At 34.8% G+C, this 16,924-nt stretch overlaps 3 protein-coding genes across 4 annotated transcripts; 2 read left to right on the forward strand and 1 right to left on the reverse strand.

Moving 5' to 3' along the window:
- The first annotated feature begins 653 nt into the window (after nt 1-653).
- LOC125201644 lies at nt 654-1,881 on the forward strand. The gene is made up of 3 exons (XM_048099843.1): nt 654-1,038; nt 1,391-1,477; nt 1,556-1,881. The coding sequence occupies exons 1-3, from the start codon at nt 781-783 to the stop codon at nt 1,736-1,738; spliced, it is 528 nt and encodes a 175-aa protein (XP_047955800.1). The 5' UTR covers nt 654-780; the 3' UTR covers nt 1,739-1,881.
- A 1,328-nt stretch (nt 1,882-3,209) lies between these two features.
- LOC125201643 (nascent polypeptide-associated complex subunit alpha-like protein 2) lies at nt 3,210-4,868 on the forward strand. Its single transcript, XM_048099842.1, has 4 exons — nt 3,210-3,359; nt 3,439-3,538; nt 4,210-4,331; nt 4,400-4,868. Exons 1-4 carry the CDS (start codon nt 3,312-3,314, stop codon nt 4,748-4,750), a joined length of 621 nt encoding a protein of 206 aa, XP_047955799.1. The 5' UTR covers nt 3,210-3,311; the 3' UTR covers nt 4,751-4,868.
- Nucleotides 4,869-5,114: 246 nt separating this feature from the next.
- LOC125201642 lies at nt 5,115-10,130 on the reverse strand. Of its 2 annotated transcripts, none has more exons than XM_048099840.1 (6): nt 9,993-10,130; nt 9,156-9,815; nt 6,765-8,233; nt 6,551-6,691; nt 6,271-6,448; nt 5,115-6,173 (listed from the first exon to the last, which is right to left on the reverse strand). In XM_048099840.1, the coding sequence occupies exons 2-6, from the start codon at nt 9,793-9,795 to the stop codon at nt 5,344-5,346; spliced, it is 3,258 nt and encodes a 1,085-aa protein (XP_047955797.1). In that variant the 5' UTR covers nt 9,796-9,815; nt 9,993-10,130; the 3' UTR covers nt 5,115-5,343. The 2 variants fall into 2 exon arrangements, with proteins under 2 accessions (XP_047955797.1, XP_047955798.1); XM_048099841.1 differs by lacking the exon at nt 9,993-10,130 and having other exon boundaries at nt 5,115-5,448; nt 5,547-6,173; nt 9,156-9,974.
- Between the last annotated feature and the right edge of the window lie 6,794 nt (nt 10,131-16,924).

The following is a 16,924-nucleotide window of genomic DNA, read 5'->3' on the forward strand; positions in this document are numbered from 1 at the left end:
TTGTCAGTCACACCATTAATTAACCTATGTTACTATACAATTTAACTTAACATGACACAATAACGACTAAACCATGATACTCCATAATTAAAACTTGATATTACACTATAAAATAGTATAATATTACAATATTAAATCTTTTATAACATAATAAACTTTATCACAATTTAAATATAAATAATAAAATTAAAGTAGGAGTACATGTTTTTATATAATAAAAATTACTATAATTTTATTTCTTATCTGATATCCCGAATCTAACATGACCCCAATCGAACCAACCGAAAATCATCGGATATTTATTTGGTCGATCGGAAAGGATTCGAACCAACTAATTTCGTGCGAATTCATATCGGATGATCGTGTCGTATTAAAAATTGCCAAGCCTCGATCAAATGAGCTTATATCTATGATACAATATTCATATTCAGTTAAAAATATAATTTCTTTTCCATCATGTAGTAATTCTTATTTGTGCTTTTAATTGTATGCGATGCTATTGGGCCTATTTTGTTTGAAGAGCCCATATCCATGATTCAATGGGTTGAAAAGTTTTCCATGAAAAATATCTACGAAGCCCAGCCCATATTAAGCCGTGTTCCAAAACCCCCTTTTTTCCGTCCCCTCAAATTTCCCACTTTTAAATTCTCAAAGTTAAACCGCAAAAAAACATAAGAAAGAGGCAGCCTTTTGAATTCGCAGGAACAATTTCCCAAAATCAATTTAATCCCTCGGAATGAGCAGTAAATTGAGTCCGCTGTAAAGAAACGAAGAGTTGAGATGGATCCGAAGATGGAGGTGAAGCAAGAAGTGATCGAAATCAACGATTCCAGCCCTTCTCCCGTTCAAAACACCTCCCCTCTGAAACCTATATTTTGCCTGAAAAATAGAGAAGAAATCCAGAAATTCGAGGAGAAAGAAGAGTGTTTTATCCTCGAATTCGATCCCTACAATAGTTCAGATGTGTTAAAGTTGCCTACCACTGTGAATGGCGATATTGTTGACGCCGACTTGAGCGTAGTATCTGAGAAGGGGAAGGTAATTTTTCATGTATTTATATTTATATTTTTCACTTATTAGTTGGTTTTTATGTTTTTCTTGAAATTTCTTGAATCCATTGTAATTGTGTTTCTGGTAATTTTGTTTTTTTTGAGTTCTCTTGTTGTGGTGATCATTGGTTTGGAATTAAGTAGTCAATTGTTGGTGAATAATTATTGTTATGCCTCTAGTTTCAATTTCATACTAGCATTTAGATGATTTAAATTGACTGCATATTGGCAATAGGGTTACAAATTCATATAGTAGTTTACATATTCTTGTGTTAGGTTTTAGTTTTAGTTTGAGATTGGAGGTTTTGAAACAACTTAATTAGTTGGATGAATTCAAGTAGGTTGCCTGCAGAGACTATCCACATCCAAGGAACACTTGTGCAAGGTTTCCCTTCGATAAGACGCCCCACGACAAGCACTGCGAAATGGTAAAATTTGCCTATGTTGCTCCATTTTTTAAAAATTTGAATCTAAGCTAACATCATGTTTTTTTTAAAAATTTGCAGTGCTACTGTTATGTGTGTGATCTATCTGCTCCGTGTCTCAAGTGGACTGGGACAGTCGGCCATTGCCATGCGTTTAGCAATGAAGCTTGGGACGAGGAGAGGAAGGCAACAAGGCAACTAACCAAGACTGTATGGCATAGAATTGGTAGTGTGAATATGATGAAGCTGCAGGAAGAGGGCTGATGTTTTTTTTTTTGTTTAATGCTGAACCTGTTTCTAATGAAATGGGAGTCATTAGAAGGCGATTTTGTTACTTGAGCGAGCGTTTGTTTTTTTTCCTAAGAAGCTTCAATTGAATTATATGCATTAGTTATTTTACTTGTTGCCGTTGGTTTTCTTCTTGTTTCATACCTATCATTTTTTAATTTTCTAAGTCACTTTCATCAGATTTTTTTGTGTAGTAGTACTACATTTGGGAGGGAAACTAGTTGTACACTATATTACTATATCTATTGACTAAATTTAGTAATTCCAAAAGTCAGAAGATGTCATAATCATACTCCATTACTTGCTTTTATGTTAAACGTGTCTATTATTGTGAATTTATAATTTCCCTCGTCTGTTACTCACCCACATTATTATGATCAACATAAATGAGGGGAAGTTCTTAAGCCATCTGGTTCCAGATAAACATGATTTATTCCAAACAAACTTAATAGTTAAATAAATGTAAATCGTAATAATTACAAATTTATTAACTAACTATGCCATTAAGTATTAACTCTCACCCAAACATACTCAATAGTCAATACAAATAGGTCTAGAGGTGCCAACGGTTCCGAAACCGGTGGTGTTCGGAACCGCCGGTTTCGATTTTAGAAATTGCCGAATTGGAACCAAACCGCGAGGGTGTCTCACGGTTATGGTTTCAAATCGATGGTTTTCCGACAGTTTTTTACGGTTTTTCACGGTTTCGAATCGTCGATTTTCAGTGGTTTTTGCGATTCCTGCTCGGTTTCACGATTTTCTGGCGGTTTTTCACGATTCCGATTTAGAACTATCTGGTTTTGGTTCGGAAATTTTCAAACCTAAACCGAACCACAGTTCTAAAATTGATGGTTTTGGTTCGGGTAAATTCTCACGGCTCTGCTTCGGAATCGTAACCGACGATTACAGTTTTACGATTAACCGTAAACCATGGGCATCTTTAAATACAATACATTCTCATGATTATTCGATGTATTTTTGTCACAAAAGAGTTCGATTAATAAATTGAGTGGATTACTTTTAGTTGAGCTTCATTTCATGAAAACTCTCTTATTTCTCAATCAAATTCCAATAGCTCAACCACTTGAGCTTTTCATCTCATTATTACTTTAGAAGCAAGATTTTCTTATTAAAATAGTTATTTATCAGCTAAATTCTCTTAATTCGGCTTCGATATTTAAATACATAGTAATACAATACAGATGATGAAATCTGATACTCCTGCAATCTCATCCACGAAAAATAGATATATTTTTACCATTTTGGAGCGTCCACCAAAATTAACTAATTCTATAAATAAAAAAGTTTTAAATCAATATTAATCCTATGCATTATTTTAAATATGGATCCCATAAAATTTGTGTAATATACGACTTTATCCTTTTTTTTTTTTTTTACGGAGTTAGTATTTTGGGCCAAGTAACATTGCTTAAGTAATTATTGGGCTAAAGCCCGAAAACGAACCCTAGAAATAAAAGTAAAGGAACTGAAATACTCATTTCACTCTCATCTATTTTCACTCTCTAATCCATCCCTCATCTCCGACGCCATGCCTGGACCCGTTGTCGAAGAGACTGAAGCCGAGAAGAAGCTTCTGGTATAAATTTTCTCTCGCCTTATTTTTCATAGATTGATTTCGTTGTGTAAAAAAATTAAATTATTATTGTTCGGTGAAGGATGAGCCATTGGTGGAGGACGTGAAGGAAGACGAGGAGCATGATGATGATATAGATGACACCGACGATGAAGATGATGACAAGGACGACGAAATTATAGGTCTCTTCTATCTCTCTAGATCTATCTCTGCGTTTGTTTGCTTTTTGTTCAGAATCGCATCTACTTTTATTTTTCGTGAGCGTTTTGATTGTAGAATATTTTCGCTCTGTTGTTAATTTTTCTGGAAATGTTGGTGCTCAGATTATTTTTTTGAGATTTCTGGTTTTGTTGGTTAGAAAAATATTCTGTTTAATTAGAAGGAAGGATTAACATGTGAGATTATTGGATGTTTCTAAGAGCATTCACAATAGTGGAACATGATGTGATTTAGGAATAGTGATAGCTTACTGCAATGCATTTTATTTTTCGAAAAGCCACATCACATGTAAATTAAGTATGAAATTGTTTAAATCATTGGACTCATTAACAAAGGCTATTAGATATCTGCTTCCATTGTTCTTGAGCTTGTAACTAAGTTTTTGGAGATCTTATTTGTTCTAAATTCTGCAACAATGAATATTTGTGGTTACACTGTTTTAGCTAATAACCAAGTTATTGATGATAAGTGTAATTTGTTCTTAAATTGATTGATGAGTGTTCTTTGATTATTCGTAGATGTTATGTTGTACCCTTATATTGAGTTAGTTAGAGTATTGGTTTCTCTTTTCTCTTTTAGACTTATTATCTAGCTTGTTCAAATGGTTGCATTGCTCTATGTCAAACATGAACAGGAGGAGGAACTGAAGGTTCCAAGCAAAGTAGAAGTGAGAAAAAGAGCCGTAAGGCGATGCTAAAGCTTGGCATGAAGGCCGTTCTTGGTGTCAGCAGAGTCACTATTAAGAGAACCAAAAACGTAAATCCTTTGCTCATTATTTCTTGGCTTTAGATGTGCTTTGTCTAATCAGTTTTACATATCCGCAGATATTGTTTATCATCTCGAAACCTGATGTCTTCAAGAGCCCAAATTCCGAGACCTACATCATCTTCGGTGAGGCCAAGATTGAGGACTTGAGCTCTCAGCTCCAGGCCCAGGCTGCTCAACAGTTCAGGGTGCCAGACATCAGCTCTGTGACGACCAAGCCAGAACTGTCTGCTTCGGCTGCATCTGACCAAGTGGATGAAGATGAAGAAGAGGTTGATGAGACGGGTGTCGAGCCTCGTGACATTGATCTGATCATGACGCAAGCGGGGGTGACGAGGACCAAGGCTGTCAAGGCACTCAAAACTCACAGTGGAGACATTGTGAGTGCTATCATGGAGCTCACAACCTAGACATTATTATATTTTTGCATCTTGTTATATTTTTTTGGTACAATCTTAGTTTCATTGCTCGATTCTCTTGACAGTTTTGTTGAAGTTATGAAAATGTGCCCCCCATTTTTCTGTTGAACTGAAGTTTTGTCTTGATATTTGACACAATAAACATGACAAATACTTGGTTATTGGATTTCTTTTGATGTTGAATTCTAAGCATAATGTGGCAAATGATCAAGATTTGATATTGCATGAAGACAACTTTTTAGCTGGGTGTGTAGTACTATTAATTAAGCAAACGATTCAAACATACACAAAACTATTTGACCCACTGACGCTTGTAAGTTATTTTACCAAAATCAAAGATACTTAACAACCAAGATTAACAAGGAAATTTTCACCAAATATACATGAAATCAAGAATTTAGTTTCCTAAATTCCTAATATTCGGAGACCAGGTAACACATTATGTTCAAAGTGAAATTCGATCATCACAATATGTTTTCCCAATTTACAAAGTGATGTGACAATCTCAAGAGGGGGAAGAAGTCGTACTGGTATGTCCCGTTTAGTATATAGCAGTTAGCACACAATCAAATCCAACAACTTCCCTAGTTTTTCCAAGAAAAATCCTCTTTAAGCACATGCTCCCACTCCGACGAGGATGAACTATCGCGCCACCCCGACTTGTTCTCACCGACTGTCCTGCTCCCGCTCTTCACCAGATCGATTGCTGCATCGTTAGTGACAGAGCCGCTACTGTACTCAATGGGAGAATCATACCCAGAGTGCTCAAAATACGAGTCAAACTTACCACCCCCAACAAGGCTGCCAGCTTGATAATGGAAATTGGGCTGCATAGCCACCACCACGTCTGGGCCTGCATCTTCCAACTGACCTCTGACGAGTGGCCGGAAATATTTCTCGCCTGCAAACTCGTCACCGATCGCCTGAGGTGGTTTTTCCTCTTCCACATCAGCTAATTTTGAGCTCTCTCGCGATTTCAAGATGTTGAATCTGGCCATGATGGAATCTGCATGCTTATCGTCGATTATCTCAGGCTGTTGCTGCTCATCAGTATTTACTGGATTCGGGTTCTCCTCTCGAGATTTCAAGATATTGAATCTGGCTTGAACGGAGTCTTCCATATTTATGGGATTCGGGTTCTCATCTCGAGATTTCAAGATATTGAACCTGGCTAGAACGGAGTCTTCCATATTTATGGGATTTTGGTTCTCCTCTCTGGATTTCAAGATACTGAACCTGGCTAGGGCGGAAGACTCGTTACAACCAGCAGGGTCACTCATGCCCGAAGCAGATAAGCCCGGTGAGGTGGGTTTAGGCGATGTGTCAGCATGAGCCTTTGGAGCCAGCACCGACATGATAACAGAATCCGGAGAAATGCAAGGCTCAGATGCCACATCTGCAACATCTTCATCCTCTGATAACATTTTAAGCCATTATTAGGATCAATGTTATGGATGGCTTATCTAATTTAGGATCATAGCAAACGAAAAAGCCCACAACGCATATCTAACCTTTCGGAGCTTTAAGCTTGATGCCTTCCATCTGAATCTTCATTCTCTCAAAACGAGCTTTATAACTGATGGAACACAGTTTAGCCTCCGCCTCGAGCCACAGATTCTTGAACAGAAGTGCTTGCGAGTGCATGTCCTCATCTATCTCGAAATTCTTCTCAAGGACCTTCTTTATAGCCTGCAAGTGAGGCCTATTAAAATGGACAGACTGTATCTACAAACGAACACAGTGCTATGGCTTCTACACAAACGATGGGAATATTAAAAACACAGCACGTACCTTCGCCATATCATCGTCTCCGGTTATGTGAAAATCATCCCTCAAGGGTGAAACTATTGATGATATCTCATCTTTCTTACCATGATCGGTGCAAGAATTCAAAACATCACATTTCGTATGAAGACCTCTTGAAACAACACCCTGGCAAAGAAGGGAAAACATTCAAATTATTTGCTTAAGGAAGATAGAATTGTTGTTGCATGAGTAGGCTTACCTCACAACACGGCTTCCCTAGAGAGGAGGTTTCTCCATAAATATCTTTCGGTTCTGGCTTATTCTTTGGTTGGATCTGTATGCCGTTTTTACTCAAACAAGTACTAAGATTGCTTATTGCATGTTTAAGCATCTCAGTATTTTCTTCCCCTAAAGGGCATGCGTCACTTGAAATGTGAAACTGAAGCAACTCTGAGAGGCTATGCATCGACTTAACAATTGGTGACACATCCAGTCTCGGATCTGGTGCTGCACTATGCTCAATGGGATCTTCCTGAGAAGCAGGAGACGCGAGGACCTTCTCTGCTGCAAGGACTGCCATGGCAGCACCTTCAGAGACGTCATTTACCGTCATCCCAACACATCCTTCATCGAATAAATGCTTGGTGTCAGACACTTTCAAATCAAAAACACTAGTTAAGTCATTGAGTTGATTGGAATCCTTTGTAAAACCACCACTCAAATCAACTCCCTTGCTCCTCGTCGCAGGTGGCATCCAAACTCTGTCTGTTATACTATCCAATAAACTCGGTTCTGAAGTCGAGCAGCTTGCATCAAGAGTCTTCTCAAAACCAAGCTTCATGCCATTTCTTCCACATTCATTTTCATTTCCCATGTTGCACTCAACTTTCTCAGTAAAAACTCGGTTAGAATCAAATAAGGGGAGACTTGGATGCTCTCCGTGACCAAATCCATATTGTTCGACCAAATTTACCTTGACATTATCACAGTTTCCCGATTCAATATCAAATACTGAAAACGGAGAAGATGGTGCTCCTTTCCAACAGGGTGAATCTACCGCAGTGCTATGATGATCTATGGAATCCGAAGGCTCCTCAGTGGAATTAACAACTTGAATGTTATCACCAGTCTTTGGAAAACCACTCGATACATTAACATCGGATATTTGAGGTCCTAGCGTTGCTTTAACCTTGAAATCAGAAGATGATGAATCGGGAGAGTTCCCTTGCTTGAAGAACTTGAAAGGACTACTCTCAAAGAAGCCGTCTTTAGGTTTGCAGATGGGTTTTAGACCAGAATCCGTAGGCTTCGAGGGATTGGAATAATCAGAATCCACAGTGTGGATTCCAGCAGCATTCTCACTACCAGCAGGTTTACGAGAAGCATTACCTTGACCAAAACTGGAAGCTGGTGGTGGTCTAATGACCACTGTGGGCGACGATCTCCCTACTGAAACGTAAGCCTGATAGGATGTATCGATGGGCTTGCCACATTTTTCATATGGGCTGCATGAGTTTTTATAATTTGGAAAGATCTTCTCTGTTGCACATGACTCTAGAGGAGGATAAGGTTCAGGGTAGTGAAAGAACTCTAGGCACGATTTTTCTTCCATGTATCCAGTACTCGAGGACCCAGTATAGACTTCACGGTCGAGAACCTGATGGGGATTTTTATATAAAACACCAGAATCTTCCTTGAATTGGTTACGGTTTTCACTGCCACACCCACCTGATTAACAGAAAATAAATTTAAGATACAATATGATATTTCAGATAGCAGACTGCTTCACATAATAAAACCATTAAAGATAAACTACGTAATTCTAAACTGATGCTCATGGAGCGTCAATCTTTACTTAGGCATTGAAGATGTACCACCGTCTAACATCGACCATTATCCCTATTTCAAATAAGAAAAGTTAACATATTTACCAGAAGTCCGGTGAAATGAGATCATATAAAGACCTCAAAAGATATTGGAATACTATTGAAGATGTCACTCTTAGTTTTGCCTCGTTCCAAATAATTATTATCTTACAGTAATTCACACCATCTTTTGGAATCACACTTAACCACAGTCTAACAAAAACAAACTAATGAAAACCAAGGTTCAGAGATAAAAACCACTAGAGAATAACAAAAATTATGTTATTTTAATATCACTTTTAAAATTCATAAACTGATCAACTCTCGGTCGTGTTCTCTTCACTTGTATTTTGACGGTGGTTTATATTCTCTCATAGTTCCCCATTCACAACCAATTTTCACAAGAAAACAGAAGCACAAGGTTTGCACAAACTTGTAAACTTACTTGCTATCTGCCATCAATATAAAAATATTAACTTTCACAAGAAAACAACCAAATGCAAGGATTGAACAAAAAATCACGGCGTACGAGCTTGTAATCACTGAATAAGCATGCAATCTTTTATCAATATCACAGTATACACAAAGGCCGGGTTGTTCAGGAGATTAGGTTCTTATGAAGTTGCTACATATCAGCGAATGCGATCATGACTCAGAGATAAAGCATCTCAATTTCAACCGTTTTCAGAAGAGACTCTAAATGATCTCAGTAAGAGCTAAAACATCTTAGCAACAAATACAACATTTTTAGTACTAGTAAAACTGTAAAAGATAGAAAGACATACCTTGGTACAGTTGATTTTCATAGCCATGTGAACCACCGACAAATAGCTTCTCCGACGAGAATTTCCCATCAACCTCTGATCTTTTGGCCCGTTTTCCATCATCAAAGCCCAAACCATCCACCCAACGATGCGTGTACTCCAAGTCATACAAGCTTCGCATATATTCATGCTGAGGTGCCACACTCATTCCACGAGTAGGCACCACATCGTAACGAGACCCCCCACCATCCTCACCCAAAACCCTATCCTCTCCAACCAAGGGCGTGACATACGATGAATAATAAGGTTTCACATCACTGCCATAACCAGAATTATGAGTAGACCACTGGCTGCTAGGTGCATTAACAGAAGCAGAGGTAGACCAGCTAGGTGCATTAACAGAGGCAGAGGCCGAAAATCGATAATCATCTGGCGCAGGCACGCTAATCATCTCACTAGAATTGATTGCAGCCTCAGCTCTAATCAGATACTGAGAGGAATGGGGAAAGGGCTCAATCCCATAGTCGGAGTAATGCAACATAGGGTTTGAATTGGGCTTAGGGTTCAATCTATCGACAGTAAACGGAGGTGCAGAAGCAGATAGATTGGATGTTGATGAATTCCCACCTCCCCCAAAACCCATGGAGCTCAAACCCATCATTCTTGCTGAGAATCAATTCACTGATCAATCAAAGCCACCAAATAAAAATCCCAACTCGAGTCACAAACAGTGATCGCAACAAACCATAACATAAGGAATCAAACGTTAAAAGCATCAATCAGCACAAGATAACATGATTCTTGTTAAACCCATGTGAGAAAAAAGAGATATTAACACAGAAAAGGGGGAATTCATACCAGATAACGAAAGTGGAGATAGAGAAAACCCAGAAAAAAAGCGGCCCCTTTTCTCCTCTTGACTAAAAAACTTCACTCTTGTAACCGAAGTATCGCATGTGTCGTTGGTTTTGTTAAGGAATTGTTATCTCAAAAGCTTTTGAATTTTCACGGAAATTGCATTCCTAATTGAGTACTAAATAGAATCCAAAAAGGCTAGAATTTGGGGAAAATTATTTTTCCTAGTGAATTTAATTAGTCATGATAAGTTTTATTTTTTAGCTTAATAAAAATTAATTATTCAAGTAAACATTTTTTCTGGAATTGTATTCCTTCTCTTTTTATTAGGTATCAAGTATCTTACGTCTATTTGCTAGCATGAGATTTTATGTTATTTTGTATTGTGTGTTAAACAAAGACAAAAGTGTTTCTATTTCTAAAAATTACTCATTCCATCCCTTAAAGTTTGTGACATTTTTTTCTGCATTTATTTTATAAAAATAATACTAATAAATTAAAGTAGAGAAAAAATTAATTTAGTTAAGACTTTTCTCTACGTTATGGTCCTCTTACTTTACACTCCATTCACTTTAACTATTTATTACTATTCCCCCAGTCCCACAAGATTATGCACTCTTTTCTTTTTAGTCCGTCCCACAAAAATATGTACTTTCTATTTTTGGAACTCTTTTCTTTCTAATGAGGTGAAACCCAATCACCACTAACAATATTTTATTTACTTTTTCCTTTTACATCTCTCATACTTTACAAATTTTATATTAAAATTCGTACCGCACCTAAAGTGCATATTCTTTGGAGACAGAGGGAATATATTTTTATAATTAAAGCGTAGAAAAGAAGTATGATAACTTCCTGGGACGGATAAAGTAGTTGTTTTATTGGGACAAACTTAAGAGAGTAGGTTCTAAAAAACTTTGTACTATGAAGTTTGATGGAAAATTTTACTTTAAAGATCTTCTAAATCAATACTCTTTTTTGGATGACTTCTAAGTTGGAGAAGTGAAAGACCATTTAGAGAAAAGATGAGACCTACATTGAGAGAGTTTAATAAAATTGATTCATGACCTAAAAACAATTAAATACTCCATATAACAAAATCAATTAATCTAATATTAAATCCCTTGATTCAAACTAAATTAAATAATCTCATATTCCGTTTTGTGGATTCCCAACTCAAATAATTGATTTCTGTTTTTAGTAAAAAATAATAATCAACTCTCTTGTAGTTTTATTCTATCTCTTATTTTATAGAATTATAGTATTAATTTTCAAATACAGTAAACATACTAGTTCACAAATACAGTATGTATATTATATCCAACTGCTATTTAAATGTAGACTAAATGAATTTTTCATGCATATGTTCACCTACACTAGTTCTATAGCACTGGGCTCTACATAAAATCTTTTATATTTGTCCATACAAACGTAAATAAAATTATGATTATGTTTATATAAGTAGTAAATTATATGTGGATGTCACAAACCAATAATATTATTGAACTATTCATAAATTTGCTTGTTGTTTGACTTTGGATTCTTTATATGTGGTAGGCCGAAAATTTAATAGATGGACTAAAATTCAGTAATAGTTAAACAAATATAAACAAAAAGATATTGATCAGAAGCTCAATAATTTTAAATACGTGAAAGTTGAGTTATGATCAATGTCGAACTAATTTTAAAGACCGAACTAGAGATCAAATTTGGGCCATTAGATCTAGTTTTTTTATGAGATGTGCTGCTGTGAAAATTTTTTCGGCTTCATTACAAGCCCATTTTACTTCATTAAATAAGTTTATTACTTCATTCTATACTTCAAATGCTTCTACACATACTTCATTCCAATAATTTATTACATTATTCCATGTGTTTATTAAACCATATTAGCGCCATGGCGTTGGTGATAGATATTGTAGAGAGAAAGAACGGCACGCGACGGCGAAACCACATTTACGTATTGGAATGAAGTAAAAACCTACTGGAATGAAGTAAAAACCTACTAGAATGAAGTAATATATTCTGGAACGAAGTTAAATCTTCGTAACATATTAGTATGACTTATTTACCTTCGGATGAATTAAAATAGGCTCGTGATGAAGGCGAAAATAATTTATAAATTTCTGTATCTTATCCATAAAAAAACTAGATTTAAAAGCCCTAATTTGATAGGGTTCGGTGGTTCGATCTTTAAGAGTAGATTTGTGGATAATGGGACTCTGTTAAAGTTTGTATATTTATCACAACAATTGCTCTTAGTTTTGTAAATAAATATATAAAATGCAAAAGATTCCATTTTGGCCCCTTTTCAGAGATTTCCCGAAATTTTTAACTTCCAAGCTTATGACATTATTATTTTACTTTCTATCGTAATTTTTTGTTTTATTATTATTTTAATTAAACTATTTTAAATTGCACGTTTAAAAGTAGGATAAGTTGGAGGTTAATCGTCAATAATTATATTAAGGTCCAAAACCTTATGTATAAAAAATAGTTTCATCACATATTAATATTGTCCAAACTCAATCTAAGTATGAAATGCAGAACCAAATATACGGAATATCAGTTTATTTTTAGATAATTTTAGTAAAAATGACTTAAAATAATTTTAAATTCGAATTTTATAAAATAACCTAAAATTATTAACCATAAGATTTACAAATCTCATTATTAGAATTTGGCATGCGTTTTGTATTGAGACCAATTTTTATTTTGATCACTTTCCATGCGTTTTATATTAAGACCAATTTTTATTTTGATCACTTTCCCTATCTCTATATAATTATATGTTCTTAAAACATGTTCAAACCACATCAAGTTAAATTAGAAGAAAAAATCAATGAAAGTCACAGGCACATTTATAAATGCGTATAATATATGTTATCCATCTTATCTCATAAAAATAGCAACATGGTGTGGGACATGAGAATGATAATAAAAATGGGTCTAATTTGATTAAAATGAGTCCCACTGGGTATGATGAGCCAATTCATTAACGTGGAGGTCAAATCGCCATATCATACTAGTGGCTCTTAATCAAATCTACAAACCACAAAAACTCATCCTCATGTATATATTTCAATGCTAACATTTCATCAATTATTTTTAGCTAGTAGGAGTATTAAATTTAAAATTTTCTCATATTTCAATACAGTTTAATTAGATGCAATCCACTCGATTATATGGTAGTAATAAAATGCAAACTCTATATATTGTACAAGTTTCAAACTTTTCATCATAGCGTCAACACAACGTCAACACAATGTCAACACAATGTAAAATTTCAAGATTTTGATGTCAACACAATGTCAACACGGTGTCAACTGTTGACACTGTATAAATATTTTCTATTGCTATTATTTTGAAATCTGTTGACATTTTTTAATAGTCTAGATCAAAGTTTGAAGTTCGTAAAATATTTAGAATATGCATTAGATTATATTCCCTCGATTATATTCACATATATTTCAAGAAAATGCTAGTGGTGCAACTAATTTCACAATACATTGAGTTCAATGAATCCCGACTATATACATGTAGATATCATTATAGAGATAGCTTTTGAGGTTCCATTTTAATTATGGCCCATTAATCATTTATAGGATTTATATTTCATGACTACATACCTCTGAAAAATTAGAGTATTATTTACTTAAAAAATTTATGTTGGATTTGATGTGTGGGATAACATTTGAACATGGCGTGTTGGTAGGAATAGGGTTTCACAAATGATTGCCATCATCAAAAAAAATTGTCAAATGACTTCAAAAATTCTGCATTTACTTTAAGGGTCTGTTTGATAAGGCTGTAATACCAAAATAGAGATTTATATTTTGGCTTTTCTATTTATTTGATATGATTGAAATACTTACCTCAAAGCCCAGTATAACGCCTAAGCCCGTCTCGGCCCGACCAAATATACACATTAATGCTAAGCTATGTATTCCACCAATTTGGTGGGTTATAAAACTTTTCTCTCTCGATATCCGATTCTACCCTCTCTCTCTCTCCAGGACTACCCACATCTCATATTCCAATGATTCTCCCCCTTTCTCAATAAAGTTCACACCACCGTGGAGCAGGAACGCCGACGACCGCATCTGGAGGCACGATTTCGGATGCCAGAGAGCGGGTTGCAACGCGGCTGGAGTATTCTTCGATCAGACGCTGCACGATGACCTCTTTGAGGCAGACCACCGGAAAATAACCATGGATGGCGAACCCAAGCCGATGATGGAGCTGCGTTGGACAATGGCTGTGAGGAGGAAAAGAGGCAGAAATAGGGAGGCCAAACCGGATTTCGGGTGAGGAACGCCGGCGAGTCGGCGCCGTGCTGGACGAAGGTGCTAGAGTCCCGATTTTTGGGACTTGCCGTGAGAGAGAGAGAGAGAGATAGAGAAGAAGAATTTGATGTTTCTCTTTGATTGTCTGTGACAACTAGTACCTTTCTTCTTCAATTTCTTGTTAATGAAAGATGTAGCAGTGATGATTTTGTTGTTTACCAATTTTTCACTTCGATTTTTTCCATTCAAATGTCCAAATGATTCTTTGATTCTCGAAAGTAGTGATGATAATGTGGTTATATGAGCATATTTGATTTTCCAAATAAATTGCTCTTAAAAGGATTTTGGATCCACATGTTTGCTTTGTTTCTTTAGGCGAACTCCTACTACGACACATTTTTAAAGAAGGGCAATTATGTCATTTCATGTGTTATCTGGTACATAAATTTAGATAATATCTCGCCTACCAAACAACAACGTAAAAGTTTTATCTAGTCATATATTAACACAAAACCCATATTACTTATCTTAATTTACGTATCTTTTTATATCTCTATCTTTCTTATCAAACGGACCCTAAGTGTACCAACAAACAACATTTAATTAACTCCACGTTTTATGTGAAATTGTTAGAGTTTAAACATAATTAAAAACTTTAGAAATTACAAACACGTTATTGTATGCGTGTTTGACTTTTGAATATTGACATGTAAACTTATACAAGTAATATTATTATTCAAATATTAAATTTTGGACGTTAGGAAAGCCAATAGTAGATGCAGATACAGAACCGTAATTAATTTTTATTAAAATGATTGCATATAAAGTGTCATACGTTTGAATTTCATAATTGATTTTTAGGTTTAACTTTTTATACAAGATCACGCAATTCATGCTTATTTTGTTTTGTTATAATATGATTGATTTTAAAACGACAGCTTAAAATATCATTTTCGTTATCTAAATTCAATGAACCTATTAATCGTATGACTCTGGAATTATTAATGACTCAATTATGCCACCAGTAATTCTGTCAGGACCTAAAAAATGTGAATTACACTACAAAAACTTACACATAAATTATACACTAAAATTGAGAGATAATTACACAAAACGAAAAGGAAAAATTATACTCCATCCAACAAAAAATAAATAAAATTTTATTTCGATCATATCTCAGAATTTACAACAGCTCACTTAAAAATCACATTAAAATTCTCGCAGGTATAAAAAAGTATGAGAAAAAATGAAAGTGTAAATCAAAAATACATGAAAAAAGAAGAATCTGCAGAAGTGGAAGTAGAAGCAGAATGCAGAGATCTGAAGAACTGAAATTCGATACGACGTCGTGGCAGGAAATTGATCTGTTCTCTCATTCTTGCCATCATCAAGCTGTATTCTTCCATCAATTCAACCATTTTCCCCACTTTTATCATCTCTAATTCTCTCTCTATGTATGAGCTGATTTTGTCGTTGAAAACTGAAAAGCTTTGTGTAGGGGACTCACTATATAGAGCAAAGATGGGCCCTTTGGGTTTTCCAAATTTATTTCTATTTATTTTGTTTAATTTTGATCAATATAACTCAAAATAATTTTGATAAGTGTGACCGATGAAATAGGGAATACTGTATAATTTAGTTTGTTAATTTGGGATTGTAAATTTTATATGTTTGTATATAGGGTTAATTGGGAGATGGGATCATATAAAAAAATATCTTAAAATGTTGTCTTACTATTAAAAATAAAATTAAATAACATTTTCATTTTATATAAAATTTGAATCTGGATGTTGCACTCATCTTATAATTTGTGATAGGGATGAAAATAGTTTTCCGATCTTACATTATTTGTTGATTTCTCTCCTAATATTCTGTATTTTATCATTAGAACTGAAAACACTAAATTGAATATAAATGAAATTAATGTTATAATAATTCGCATCCATTATTTGATTACCACATGAGTAGAACTCTAGGTCGACGCTATCCTCTAATTCAATTTTTTATTATTAAAAGTAGTCATGACTATCCCAAAGCTCCTTTAATACTAGCAGAATTAAATTTGGTTTTACGTTCTTATCTTTTGACCAGTTTAAGTTACCACGTCAACGTTATTAGTCACTTCGAAATGTGCATCGCATTTTCATCTTTATATTAAATTAAGTTACCACGTCCACGTGATTAGTCACTGCGAAATGTGTATCGCATTTTCATCTTTATATATGCATCTCTCTTTTTATTATTGGTTTGGAAATTGAAAGGTTAATAATTCAATTTATCCAAATCTTTAGTGATTTTAATATTAATTTTAAAATTTATCTTACGTTTAATTAATAATTTTGATTTTATAAATGCTAGATGGAGAAACACATATTCTATATGAATGATTTTATCAGCAAATAGACTATATTTATTGACAGAAACAAAAAGGTTATATTAATTTTTAATTCCTTCAAATATCCTTTTGAATATCTAGAATTTGTTTTGTAATACTACACACTATTTCAACATAGCTTTTGCAACGTGTTCCTATTCTTGTTAAGGAATGACGTGTTTCGTTTAAGAGTTAGGTTAAGCCGTCATTGTTTAAAAAGGGATTTTGCCGACAAATTCGCATTCAAAGAATGTTAAAAGTACAAATATTCGATA

Source organism: Salvia hispanica, chromosome 1, assembly GCF_023119035.1.
Source record: "Salvia hispanica cultivar TCC Black 2014 chromosome 1, UniMelb_Shisp_WGS_1.0, whole genome shotgun sequence".
Lineage (NCBI taxonomy): Eukaryota > Viridiplantae > Streptophyta > Magnoliopsida > Lamiales > Lamiaceae > Salvia > Salvia hispanica.

Excerpts from the sequence above, each read along its gene's own strand:
- LOC125201644 (XM_048099843.1), top strand. The coding sequence starts at position 781 with ATGGATCCGAAGATGGAGGTGAAGCAAGAAGTGATCGAAATCAACGAT. Across the intron at positions 1,039-1,390 it reads TAGTATCTGAGAAGGGGAAG|GTTGCCTGCAGAGACTATCC; the intron begins GTAATTTTTCAT and ends GAATTCAAGTAG. Across the intron at positions 1,478-1,555 it reads ACGACAAGCACTGCGAAATG|TGCTACTGTTATGTGTGTGA; the intron begins GTAAAATTTGCC and ends AAAAATTTGCAG.
- LOC125201643 (XM_048099842.1), top strand. The coding sequence starts at position 3,312 with ATGCCTGGACCCGTTGTCGAAGAGACTGAAGCCGAGAAGAAGCTTCTG. Across the intron at positions 3,360-3,438 it reads AAGCCGAGAAGAAGCTTCTG|GATGAGCCATTGGTGGAGGA; the intron begins GTATAAATTTTC and ends TGTTCGGTGAAG. Across the intron at positions 3,539-4,209 it reads CAAGGACGACGAAATTATAG|GAGGAGGAACTGAAGGTTCC; the intron begins GTCTCTTCTATC and ends AAACATGAACAG.
- LOC125201642 (XM_048099840.1), bottom strand. The coding sequence starts at position 9,795 with ATGATGGGTTTGAGCTCCATGGGTTTTGGGGGAGGTGGGAATTCATCA. Across the intron at positions 8,234-9,155 it reads TGAAAATCAACTGTACCAAG|GTGGGTGTGGCAGTGAAAAC; the intron begins GTATGTCTTTCT and ends TCTGTTAATCAG. Across the intron at positions 6,449-6,550 it reads GAGACGATGATATGGCGAAG|GCTATAAAGAAGGTCCTTGA; the intron begins GTACGTGCTGTG and ends CCTCACTTGCAG.